The 14,385-nt window shown below is 39.2% G+C and overlaps 1 protein-coding gene across 4 annotated transcripts in view; it reads left to right on the plus strand.

The window, feature by feature from the left end:
• Positions 1-14,385, plus strand: part of LOC145686345 (uncharacterized) — a 244,867-nt gene that overhangs the window by 173,712 nt on the left and 56,770 nt on the right. For all 4 annotated transcript variants that reach the window (XM_081759588.1, XM_081759589.1, XM_081759586.1 and 1 more), the window contains exon 9: positions 11,339-11,476. In XM_081759588.1, coding sequence (XP_081615714.1) covers positions 11,339-11,476 — 138 coding nt within the window. The remainder of the gene's footprint in view (positions 1-11,338; positions 11,477-14,385) is intronic.

Consider the following 14,385-nt stretch of genomic DNA (forward strand, 5'->3'; position numbering starts at 1 on the left):
TCATGCTGTGTGTTTGGTGGAATATTGACAGGATAATTCATTTTGAGTTTGTTCCAGAGGGTCGTGCTGTAACAGCTGAACTGTATTCTGAACAATTACGCCAAGTGTATGCCATTCTGAGCAAGATATATCCGGCATTAACGAGGAGGAAGAGTTTGTTGCTGCAAATTGACAGTGCTCCAAGTCATCGGTCTCGAAGTGTGACCAACACTCTAGCTAAACTTGACAGGTTTGAGTTATTACCTCATCCTGTCTATATTCCAGATGTTGCACTCTCAAATTATGGTTTGTTCCTCTCTCACACACATTTTTTGTGTGGTCGGCAATTCAATTCATACGATGAGGCGCATGCTGCCTAGTATCACCATCAGATTGAAATGTTGTCCCGAAGATGTGTGAAGGTGTATATATACACAGGGTGGCCCATTTTAATCTTTGCATGGACATATCTCGAAAACCGTTGAACATAAATGAACCGAACAAAAACTCGAATAAAAAGTGCCATGGGACACATCAAATGGGGTTGTCGTGCCCTCCCAGGCCCTTCATGGGGGCCCAAAATTTAAATGGAAACGTGGGGGCGAGTAATACCTCGTTCGATAGATCTTCAAACACTAAACAGAGTTGTTGAAAAAGATTTTTCATATCGGTCGCTGTATTCAAAATACCCGCCAAGACATGATGCCTGTATCAGATAAAACGTCCAGTAGCACTAATATGAAAATGATTGGATATAAATGAACAGAACAAAAAGTGAAACAGGAAAATACGGGGCCTGTCAAGTGATGTCGCGGTGACCCCCAGGGCCGCTTTTCATTGGAGCCTAGGGCCGAGCTTGAAAATTGTCAAGGGAAACATGGGTCAGGTGAAATCTTGTTCGATAGATCTTTAAAAACTTAAAAGCGTTGTGGCAAAAGATGTTTTTATATCAGTCACCGAATTCGAAATGGCCGCCAAGACAGTGTTCTGTATGAGATAAAACGTCCAGTACCACTAATATGAAAACTGTTAAAATAAATAACCGAACATAAAGTCAAGTAGGAAATGCCATGGGACACATCGAATGGTATTGTTGTGGTGCCCCCAGGGCCGCCCTTCATGGGAACCCAGGCCCCAACTTCAAAATTTTAAATGGAAACATGGGTCGAGTGATACCTCCTTCATCTGTAAAATCTAAAGAGCGCTATGGCAAGAGATTGTTCATGAGAGTCACTGTTTCCAAAATGACCACCAAGACATAGTATTCTAATCAAATGATCGTTGTCTCTGTTCGGGCGACAATTATTTGTAACCATCCGGGGATCGGGTCGCTGTTCGGGCTGCCGTTTATTTGCAATCGCCTGATCGCAGTCTGTCCTCCGTTGTCCTACCAATAAATATTTTCCTGAGACCTGGACTTACCTGGATAGGATGTTGAAGGACCTCTCCAAGAAGGGATTACAAAATTGTTTCCAAATCGCTCGTCGGTCTCAATGATGAGATGAGCATTAGGTGCCGAGAGATTCGGATTTCTCGTATCGGAAACCTCACGGACGATCAGACGGTCATCCAGACCATAACGCACACAAACATCATTCACACATACAACGAAAACACACTGGGTTAAATGACACTATACTTATTTATTAGAATACTATTAAAAGAAAGAATAACGCAGAGAAATGATCACAACACTTAACACTATATATATCGGGTGTTGCAAAATAAGTGTTACAACGCTTGGGAGGTAACTCCTGCCACTGAGACAAGAAAAAAAGTTCTCTTGAACTTTCCGCTATCGGACATAGTTTCGGATCTACAACGTGCCGAAAGCGTGGGAAAATGACTTTTGGACGCCAATAGTTCGGAAACTATCCAACGTAAAGAGAGCGGGTAAAAAATTCACTGAAGAAGTCATACCTGCGGTATTGAATTTTGCATGTTTCACAATCCTATCATGCACGCGCAAGGGATTCCCCAAAGTAACGTAGGAATTCCCGGATAATCCGCCAAATGAAAATTGATCTAAATTGATATGAATTGATAGGGTTTCTACCAGGTAACAATAATTCGTTTGTATTAAGTCGATATCTGACAAATACAAAATGGCGGACACCTTCTTGCCCGTTGTGTGTGGTTGCATAATCGCCAGGTACGGATGCTGGCCAACAGTGACGTTCTGAGTATTAAGTGTATCGAATTTGTACTCAAATGCTCTATAAAGACATCTGGAGTGTCGGTAAAGCACAACAGATGAAGCAGGGTGATCACATGTGTGGAAATACTTAACGAAAAATGCCCAGAAAAAATGTACTCATACTAAGTAAACGTGAGTTCAAAGCGTTGGAAATGTAAGATATTAGCGTAAAGAACATGAAAGCCATTGCCAATTCACCAATAATATTCCCTTAAACCGATGCAATATGATATGCACGGTTGCATACCAATAAGGATGCAACAACTGAGGCCAAGTTGAAATTGTGCAAGGGGACTCACAAAGAAACTAGGTAAACTAAAGGAATGTCACTAGTGGGATCGCATGATCGATATTGAAATGTGGCCAATGTGTGTGTTGATATCGACATGTAGTTAATGGACAAATGTCAACATGTCCCACTACTGCTGGGACACCGTATCACGTGGAAAAACTAGGAAAATAACGTTGTACATTCTGCTATTACATCTGGTGCACTTTTTGGTAGAACGTAACTAGAACACGATTGTATCAATGACTCTCTTTGTTTGGGACATTGACCCACAGTCGACACATATGAAAATAAATCTCTTAATCCATGGTTCAAATTCTGATAGAGCATGAAAATAACAAACTTGTATAATGTCCCACGTCTTCTGGGACATATGACGTACTCAAAATATAGGAAAATACCTCCAGAAATTCGTGTCTTATACACAGTACACATGCCAATACAAAGATGAAAATGAACCAATTTAGCACACATAACACTACAGATGGAACACCATACATATGGAAAATAAAACGACATGAGAAATAGAAAGAAACGTCTTAAAACTCTGATTGTTTACAACTGTGCAGTAGGAGTAATAACATGAAACACATAAGCATGTCGGGAGGCTGTACAAGAGCGCTTGCCAAACAAAGTGGGTACTCCTCAAAGAAATGAATACAGAGAAAGTGAGGCTTCCTCGAGCCTCAGGGCTAGAGCGCTCGCTTTCCATCGCGTGGTCGCAGTTTCCAATCCTACTGGGAGCCCACGGCCTCAGATTCAAGACCCGAGTAGTTATTTTCCTATTTTTCGCACGTGGGACGGTGTCCCAGCAGTAGTGGGACATGTTGACATTTGTCCATTAACTACATGTCGATATCAACACACACATTGGCCACATTTCAATATCGACCATGCGATCCCACTAGTGACATTCCTTTAGTTTACCTAGTTTCTTTGTGAGTCCCCTTGCACAATTTCAACTTGGCCTCAGTTGTTGCATCCTTATTGGTATGCAACCGTGCATATCATATTGCATCTGTTTAAGGGAATATTATTGGTGAATTGGCAATGGCTTTCATGTTCTTTACGCTAATCCTTACATTTCCAACGCTTTGAACTCACGTTTACTTAGTATGAGTACATTTTTTCTGGGCATTTTTCGTTAAGTATTTCCACACATGTGATCACCCTGCTTCATCTGTTGTGCTTTACCGACACTCCAGATGTCTTTATAGAGCATTTGAGTACAAATTCGATACACTTAATACTCAGAACGTCACTGTTGGCCACCATCCGTACCTGGCGATTATGCAACCACACACAACGGGCAAGAAGGTGTCCGCCATTTTGTATTTGTTTCAGATATCGACTTAATACAAACGAATTATTGTTACCTGGTAGAAACCCTATCAATTCATATCAATTTAGACCAATTTTCATTTGGCGGATTATCCGGGAATCCCTACGTTACTTTGGGGAATCCCTTGCGCGTGCATGATAGGATTGTGAAACATGCAAAATTCAATACAGCAGGTATGACTTCTTCAGTGAATTTTTTTCCCGCCCTCTTTACATTGGATAGTTTCCGAACTATTGGCGTCCAAAAGTCATTTTCCTACGCTTTCGGCACGTTGTAGATCCGAAACTATGTCCGATAGCGGAAAGTTCAAGAGAACTTTTTTTCTTGTCTCAGTGGCAGGAGTCACCTCCCAAGCGTTGTAACACTTATTTTGCAACACCCGATATATATATATATATATATATATATATATAATTATTTCCATTATCAAAATCGCACTTTATTTTTCACTATATTATAGCCCTTTATCACTTTGATTTATATATAGAAAATTATAATTGAGATTTCGCTATAAATGCTTTTCTCCTACCATTGACGCACTTGGGGGATTAGCACTGGGGAAAAGTTGTCGGGATAATCCCACGTAGAAATGTAGTTGCTGCTCCAAACAGTCCTGAAGAGTTGAGATAAGTCTTCGGCAAAATAACACAATCTCCAAAGTGGAATGCTAATGTTGGAGGGCGCGTTTGTAATTTTTGGCGCACTAGGTATATGAACCTGGGACTTCACTAGTTGGGGCTAGCAGTAAGAAAACGTCCTTCACCGGCTAATAGCTTGTGCCCCTTAACACAAAATCATACTTGAAGCTTGACGCGACGTGCGTAGTTACGGCTTCAAAACCTGGAGTCAAACTCCTCGAACGCAAAGGTTGGAGATACGAGCTGCAATGAAGAATTGTTGGCTGTTCATTCTAAAAACCACTCAGTTAAATCACCTGTATGCACATGCAAACAGAATACGGAAAAGAATTTATGTTAATTTTAGTCCACTGGCCACGGTGCACCAGACATTGCGATAACTCGGGCGTGGGAAAGAACAGATAACGAACTGGAAAAGCGATGTGGCTGGCGCCATTCAGTCGCTTGAACACCCTATCTACTCTGGTCTGCTCTAATCTACTGCAATATTTCCATAAACGATTAAGGAAGCAGCACTTAATTCAGTTCCAAATAACAGTAGAATATAGACTGTGCATATTAAAAGTCAGGGAGAAACACTGAAAAGGTTCGTCGCTCACTGAAACGTTCTCACCAAAAAGCAATGTTTCAAATATATATATGAAAAAACAACGAAAAACTTCTTTGTCCAGTTGCGTGGGAAGGAAGCAATTCCCACCGAAGAGAGAAATTATTTGCGTCGCAGAATAAAGTATAAATCGAAAAAATAATCACTGTCTTTACGAAATACACAGAGCGTCAACAAAAAATACTTCTATAACCTGGTGGTGGTTATAATGTCTGTACCAGATAAAACGTTCAGTGCCCATAGAATGTAAACGGTTCAAGATAAATGAACAGAACAAAATTCGAATAGGAAATTAGAGGGTATTTATTTTTCCACGGCTCGAGAATGTTGCAACAGAGAAAAAGATAATTAGAATAAAAGTGGTATAATGCAAAGGAGGAAATCTAATTATCACTGCAACGTCTCTAAGTAAGTGGGTGAAATGGAAAGGAACAGTAACATTTCAAATGAGAACCTTATATTTTGCAAATTGAATCTACACAACAAAATTAGTATCTGAAATATATTTTTATAAGAGATAGGTGTGTCTATAGTAAGAAAAAGTAGGTAAAATTTCTATCAAATAATAGCTTTAATTTTTATTGCAGGCAGTGATTTGATGCAAAAATGAATCAACTGAAATTCGAAATAAAATTGTCCAGCAATGCAGTTTTTAGAACAATGGGTACAAACGTCGGTTTTGTTCAATCGTCGTCTGCCCGATATTGGTTCGATTCTTTTCCTTCTGTGTCTTCTTGCATGTCATATCAAGGGCTTTACCCTTGTGGGTCTTCTCACGTCTGGGTCCGGGCTATTTTTTCTTCGTGAGTCCCCTCGCCTCACGAAGATTGAGCGAGAATTGACGTGACATGACTTTATTTTATGACGTGCAGTTGTCTAATGCAGAGATCGCGGATTAGTGGGCAAAGATATGGAAAGTCAACAGCAGTACGAAGGTACCATCCTGATATTCCCCTAGTGGAAAAGAAAGACAAAGACAATCTTAGTTATAATGGGCGGAGCTGCTATTTTCATCCTATCCCATACCACCTGCTAGGGAAATTTAGGAGATAGAATATGAGGTTCACTGAGATAATGTCCATAGTTACATTCCCAGTAACTTTCAGCAGTAATTTCAGTTGTGATCCTCAGTTGCGAAACTTTACATACTGATTCAGTTGCCTCTCAAACATTTTGCACGCATTTCATTAAATTCTAAGGGGCGAAGGGGGCCGGAAAAATGTTTCCAAGGTTCCAATCTATCTATTAAAATGCTACAATAGCAATTAAAAGCGACTGAGCTCCAATCTATAACTTTGGCTTTCAAATCTTTCATTTACGGGTGATTTTACGTTTAACAGAGACAAACATAACATTTTGAGTATGTGTACTTTAAATAAATTAGTTAAATACACCATTTTCATAAAGTTTGTTTTAAAATTATTGTTCCAAGCCTTTGTATTTTAATAAGCCTTCTCTAAAATCAATGCCGGCGAATTGTGCTGCCATCTTCCGAGTTCTTTTAAACTATATGTTGTGGACGTTTATATATTTGTGCTCGATCCTTTCGACAATGAGATCTCGAAAACTACAGGCTCTAGAAAGATGACGTTTCCACTGATCGATTGCAAATTTCATGTAGATTGTAAGTTCTAGTTGAATATTTATAAAACATGGCCACTATTTCTTTATTACATTTTTACATTGGAAGTGTTGAAATTAAAAAAAAAAAATACTAAAGCATCACATCCTACGCATTATACATTGCAACATCACATTGTTGTATACAATGGTTGTATATATCTCAGGCGTTTGTTTCATGGCCAAATAATAATGGAAAAGGAAGGATAACCATTTCACCAGTCGAAGATGAACCTTTATTTTTGTAGTATTTTGCCTAATGAACACCTTATATAACTGACATTATAATTAATTGTGTATGTAATGTATTGTCTTATTACATACTGCATGCAAGAAGAAAGAAAACACTGGTCATACATGAATTAGAAACTCCAACCGGAAGTAGTCTCAAACCTTGCAAACGGTGCGAGATATTGAGAAAAAATAATCGAAAAAAAGTCTCCTCTCTATGATACCAATTGGCTTTTTTTTTTTTTTTTTTTTAATCAATACGTCTTTCACTCGTGTCTGTAAAAAGACATGTACAGATGTTGTGAGGAATGAGAAGGAGATTTATGCTCATATGCGAATGATGCGCTGTGTAGAGAGCGCAGGTTCAGCTAGTGTATTATTAAAACATTGCATTGCATTGCTTTGCATTTCAGTTGATTCTCAAGCCATGGAATGATAAATATTCTCTTTGATCCCTATACGAGTTTTATTCTGTTCTATTATCTCCAGCCGTTTTCATAATAAAGTGCTTTCGAAACTAGAAACAAATTGACAGCTCAAAAACACGTGCAGATTTGTTTTGAAGAAGGGAATATACGTCACATAGTTATTGCGGTCAGTCAGTGAGAGTTGAATCATAAATGTCATTTTACCAACAGTGGATGGAGGGTTTCCTTGGCAACAGACATTTCAATGTTGCCGCTAGTAAATACGTGTTTTCAGAAGGAAAGCTTTCGTTTCTTTGTGCGTGGAAGTGATAAAAAAAACCAGCTCCCCCCCCCCCCCTCTTTCCAACATGCACAAACTAGGACGACAAACATTTTCTTTCATCCATCCAAACAAACCAATATTTAGATTTTTTTTCATTTTTTTGTAGACTCACAGAACAGTTCTAGCTGATGACTCCCCGGGATGTGCAAGATGTGGCAACAGCGTACCACGTGCTTCTCCAAACGTCAATTTGTTTCTGGTTTTGAAAACACTATAGTGGTACTGGACGTTTTACCTGATACAAATACTATGTCTTGGCGGCCATTTTGGAAACGATGACCATACGAATAATCTTTTGCCACAACACTGTTTAATGTTTGAAGATCTATTGAACGAGGTATCAAGTTCCCCATTGACAATTTTAAAGTTGGGCTCTGGGCTCCCATGAAGGGCGGCACTGGGCATCATTCGACGTGCCCCATATTTTCCTGTTTCACCTTTTGTTCTGTTCATTTATCTCCAACCTTTTTCATATTAGTGGTACTGAACGTTTTATCTGATACAGGCTTCCCGGCGGGAGCTCATGTGATTCGGATTCCACGTTAATCAGTGGGCCCACGTCTCATATAGCCTCGCTGCTGAAAGGGACGCTAAACTACAAATCAACTCCTCAACTCAACTCTGATACAGGCATCAAGTCTTGACGACCATTTTGAATACGGTGACCGATATGAAAAATCTTTTTACACAACTCTGTTTAGTGTTTGAAGATCTATTGAACGAGGTATCACTCGATGCATCTTTCCATTTGAAATTTTGAAGTTGAACCCTGGACCCCCATGAAGGGCGGCCCTGGGAGACACCAAAAGAACACCATTTGATGTGCCCCATGGCATTTCCTATTTGAGTTTTTGTTCGGTTCATTTCTGTTCAACGGTTTTCGAGATATGTCCATGGAAAGATTAAAATTTGCTTCCCTGGATATAAATATAGTGTCTGTCTTCACGCATAATTTAACATAGTTCCACCAATTTTGATGTTTCTTTTTATGTTTGAATCTAATGGTAGTCTTCGGAGCATGGAATTCTTCAACGACTGACAGCGTTAATATCGTAATTACCTGGTTCGATTTTATGCATGTTCACGCATAACGTTAATATAGATGTACGGATTTTGATCATTCTTTTTTAGTTGCAAATGGTATACTTTGTCGCAGAAACCATATAAATTTTATGATTATCTAATGAAAATCGTTGAAGTTAGACCATGAAATTTCTCAACACATGATAGTATTAATACCATGTGGATGTTCACGTATAATTCTGTAATGTGTAACCGATATATGGTCATGTTTCGTAATCCTACCTATTTTACAGGAAGTTTTTGTCCTACCTTCCTAACTAAACTACTGGAGATAACAAAAAACTGGAAAAATTAAATAAACGAAAAATAACCAACTTCAAGAATGCACTAAAAAGCATAAAATAAAAACTTTATTAACCGACTTGAAAAAAGTGCTAAGAAGTAGGGAATAATAAAAGCACAAAGCAAAAAATAGCTATAGTAAGCGCTTAAAAGCTGAAAATAATTCATTACCATTATCTATATATAGCTATAAAAAAATCGAATTTTGTGCCAACCAAAAGAAATTAATGTCTAATGTAAAATGAGTTTAAATGAAAATTTTACAGGGTCGACTTTTTTCATAGCGGCGATGAATTATTTTCACCATTTAAGCGATTATTATTATTATTAGTTGGTGTCCTGAACAAATATTTTGTAATAATTGTCGAGGAATGTAAGATTAGTGTCACTAGTTACTCTGAAGTAATTCTAATAAAGGATATGTACAAGGAGAAAGGAAAAATGTCATTGTAAAGTATATGTGGGAGCAAACTAACTCTGTTTAAGAATGGGTCAAAATACGTAAACCACATACTGTTCGAGAGAACATTTTCTTCTGTACCTTCTAGCTATTTGATGCTGTTTTCTTATCCGTTGTATTGCGTTCACTCACTTAATGTCTTCTTTCTTTTCCTTCTGTTACTATGTGTTAGCTGGAGAGAAGAGAGAATACATTTTTTGTCCTTTTCCATTACAATAAATCTCCAGATCTTTGGCTTTAAAACTTACCTTCATATTAATGAGTGCGAAAAGTGACATCTTCAAGATACTGTGCCTATTATTTTCTTCAAGTTACTGTACCTATCATTTTGTAAAAATGCACAAAAGAGAGATTCCCGATTTATTTATTTATTTATTTCAAACATCATTCAGTGTAGGTTAATGGTGGATACTTTGAACAGTTTGATAATAATCCAGGCCTTCCGGTTTATACAGAGGTTATTCAGTCTACATTTGGCCAATTTCGACTTACCTAAAAAATTAGAAGAATCCATGGCGCCAGGTCCGTAAGTGCTCGATGTGTTTCCCTTGGTTTCTAACAATAGCCCTACAGCGTAATTTCCACTGTAATAGGCTTCTCTGAAGAACTGGGAGGGAATCTTGTCCCATTCCCTTTGCACAGCTTTCCAAAGTCCTTCCACAGTTGTCACATGCCGTTTTCCCAAAGTCCGCTTTAGCAACCCAAATCCACAATAGTCCATAGGACTTGCATCTGGAGATTTAACAGGTACCTCATTGCAAGGTATCACCTGTATACCACTTGCCTCCTCCATCTCCCTGTAGAATGTGAGGGACGATCGTGAGGTATGTGATAAGGCCTTGTCTATGTGAGTGCGCACCAGATTGGCGTCATTTCCGTACATTGTTGGAATCTCATGCTCGTAGATCGGCCGCATGATCTGCTCCTGAAAAGACTGCGAATTTATTTTGCGGATCTTCGCCAGCCTACGAATCTTCAGTTTACCTCGGTAACAGTAGCCAGTAACTACCATGGACACTTTTGGGAAGGATTTTTTACAGACACGGACCTACCTTCTGAAGTTCTTGGCGCCTTTCTCTCGATACATGATGGCTCTCGGTTTGCCGCAGTCGGAAAGGTAAATCCATGCTTCATCGAGCGTTACGACGTACATCCACCTTTGTTTTGCCAGATGCCGTTCGTACAGCTTCCGGGCGTTACACTTTCGTTCCTTTTGGTGGGCATCCGTGAGAAGATGGCCGCGAGCTTTCATGACTTTTTCCAGCTTGAGTTGATGGCGTAACGTCCGGCTCACAGTCCCCAAAGACACGTCAAGATGATTAGCCATTCACCTTTGTGTTGGCGGATTTTCTTGCATTGGCATTTTGCGAAGTTTCCTCTGCATGGTGGAGGTGGCCTTGGTGCATTCCCGCTTCCTAATCAACTTCGTTGGTGATCCAAATGGTGGAGCTTCGTTGCCCTTGTACTTTTTAATAACATTTTTTTATTCCACTTAAACTGATGTTGCAACCATTCTTCTTGCACTGTTTTCTAATGACAGAAACACTTGGAAACAAATTCAACACAACACTCACAACAATGGTCCTATTTTGTGCGTTATTTTCGTCCGCGCGGAAAAACAAATCCGTTCCCAGGAAGCCACTGCACAACACCACAGGACGCCACGAGCCAGGTTGGGTGAGTCCATTCTGCCCGGGAGGGGGAAGGAACGAAATCGGCCAAACGTAGGCTGAACAACCTCTGTAAGTAGACACTTACTGTCTCCGCCACCACAATCCTGTTCTGTTATGTAGCGCAATGTAATAGTGTTAAGGAATTTTTATAGTTGTGTACTTAGTGAATGTTCTCTCTTTTCCAAAGGTTTTCGATGCGATAGGACTTGAACCTCATTTTTGGAAAATTTTAGGAGATTGGAATCCATTGGAAGAATTTGAATTTCATGAACTAAGTTTTCATCAACGAGTATGGTTAGTGAAGGGACTATGTGATTACTTACTTGTAAGTATAAATTAGTCATGTAAGAAACAAGAAATTGTGATATATCTCTTTTCATTCAAATATTGGTGTCATGTATATGCTATTATGTCTGACCATCTTGTCATAACAACTTGGTAGCTGCCAGAATTTAGAATTGAAGTTTAAAATATCTTGAGACATTAATACATAGTGAGCTGAAGAAGAGAATAGCTAGAAAAGTTTTATTGTAAATAGACTGTTACAGGTAAATATCAATACAGGGGTGTGTTTCCTTGCCAAAAGCTCCACAACCAAAAACACTGTGTCACGAAAATTGTCGATGTGTGGCATTCAGGGGTTTGAGGTGTCTCATCACACACGAGCGACCCGTTTTCGCAGTCGTTCAAGAACGTCATTAAAAGTGTCTGTTGACCTTTGCCTTGAAATGCAAATTCTTTATGGAAATGCAAATTCCTTCATTGCCAGAAAAGCAAATAAGCATGGGTTTGATTCTTAATTTGCTTCTTGGCGCTTTTCTCGGTCGTGGTGAGATGGGAATGTGCCACTCTGCATTTTGTCATTTGGTTTCGGCTTCCTGCTCAGAGATTCAAATCTGTGACATTCTTCAAAAACTTGACTTATTTTCAGTCCGCACCAAGAGATTATAGCACACATTTTCCGTGTAGTGCTTTTGTTCAGGAGTGAGATTCTTCGGTACCAGTTTCGCACAGTTTTCTCATCCCCATGCCATTGGTAAAATCTGATGGACGATCGTGTCATTTAAATTCTATTCGTCTCCTATTACTCTGACACTTAAACGACGGTCAGTCCATACAATGTCTCGAATTCGTTCCATATACCCATTTTTGGGTATTGCGGGCGTTCCAAACCGAGGTTTATCTTCCATTGATCCCTGGACTTCGGAAAACCTTTGAACCAGTTAAACAACGGATCATCACAAAGCCATAGACCTCTTTAATTTTTTGCAGAGTCTCGGTTATGTTGTACTCAAGTTTAAAACAGAACTTACTGGCACACCGTTGCTTGTAACTTCGTTCGCTCATTTTCGTGATACAGCACAACAACTCACTTAATAACATGAGCTCTTCTATTTCATTTGTTAACACAACGGACTTTTCACCCACACAGAGGCTGCATGTGATGTTGATACGTACGCAATGTGGGTGAGAGAGACGCACATTGTTATCTGTTCATACAGATTTCATATAATAACTAACTAAACTAACTATATGGCCTATGGAACTCGCAGGTTTAATGTCGCATGCACAAAAGCTCTTCATTGACTTCTGTCCTTGGCCAACTGAATCCGTTTTCTACTTTGTATTCCTATTTCTGCTAGATTTATCGTAATATCGTTGCGCCTAGATCTTCCTAATGGTCTTTTTCCGATTCTGTTTCAGTTAAAATTTTGAAACCTTTCATTTTCTCTACACGACTTGCTCCCCCGAGCCTGCTAGATTTAATGACCCTTACAATGTTGGGTAAACAGTATAAACTATGCAATTCTCCGCTGTAAAATTACCTCCATTCCCCATTCCCTTCCCTCTCGGGTGCGAATATTCGTCTCAGAATTTTATTTTCTAATATTTTCAATCTGCCTTCTTGCTTGTCGCTTTTCCCAATATGTGAAGAAATAATAGAAGTTAGGTGACTTCACAGTCTTTAATGTACTCACAAACACTGTTCAAACTGTCTCCCATTATGTTCAATATAAGGTACATCTCTTCAGCACTGATGATACGCATACATATGCATATGCAATATCATGACACAACCAAGGATTGGCATCCAGTCTTTCAAGTGGTTTTTCGAGTAACTGCTTCCAGTGATCCACATCAAGCAGTTGCCCGGAAAACGCGTAGTCCTTGATAATAGTCTACATCTAGAAGTCGCATAGTGTGAGGTCATAAACAGAGTGGCCAATCTGTCGTATCACGACGACCAATCCATTCATCGAAATGTTGATCCAAAAATTTTCTCACAACAACACCAAAGTGAGTTAGTGCTCCATCGTGTTGCCACGTGAATTGAATGTTTTCGTAACAGCGGGCTATTTTCAAGTTCTGCAATGACAATTACCAGCAACATCTGAAGGTACATGTCACTGGTAACAGTTCCTTTTAAAAAAAATGGTCCTATGACACCACTTTAAACAATGACATCAGGGATGTTTAGCTCTTCTGTCGCAGTTTCATGGGATTGATAACACTCCAATAAACACAATTGTATCTGTTAACGCGACCGTTCATCTTCAATGAGGCCTCGTCTGCCTACTAAATTCGTTTCCAGAAGTATCTGTCCCCTTCGTTTCGAATGAGGAATCACAGTATCAACACACTGGACCGGATTGAGGAATCATATTCGTGCAAAGCTTGAAAAAGCTCTGGTCGATAAGTTAGATCCTCTTCAAATTGAGTAGCATGTTCCTTAACACTAGAGTAGTCGCGTGGGGGACAGTAGTCCTCCATACGGTTTGTTTTTCTCACCATTTCAGTAAATTCTGTTGTTATTACAATTTATTATTATTTTTTTTTTTTATCTTAATAGATCCTATTAATATTTCATTTAAAAGTTGTTAAATATTCAATTGACATGGAATATACAATTCAATTAGAATAAACGTTAACTGCATAAAAATTACAGTAAAATATATTTAAATGGAGGACTGTTGTCCTTCACGCGACTAATGCCGTTCTAGTGGGCTACGCGACCACTGCAGTGTTAAAGAGGTACATGTCATTCCCAGGCCACGTCGGTTCCTTCTGATGGACTTCTCCGAGCTAGAAACACAACTCCAAGCAACAAGTTCAGTGTTTCTTCTTGTGTACACTTTGTGGTCGGTGACGTGACCCTTCGAGGCACACTACCATTATATCTGACATACTTGTCTGGAGTCCTTCACCTCTTAATTCACAGTTTTCAAGTAGGCT

The sequence above is a fragment of the Thermobia domestica genome, chromosome 5, assembly GCF_964235325.1.
Source record: "Thermobia domestica chromosome 5, izTheDome1.hap1.1, whole genome shotgun sequence".
Lineage (NCBI taxonomy): Eukaryota > Metazoa > Arthropoda > Insecta > Zygentoma > Lepismatidae > Thermobia > Thermobia domestica.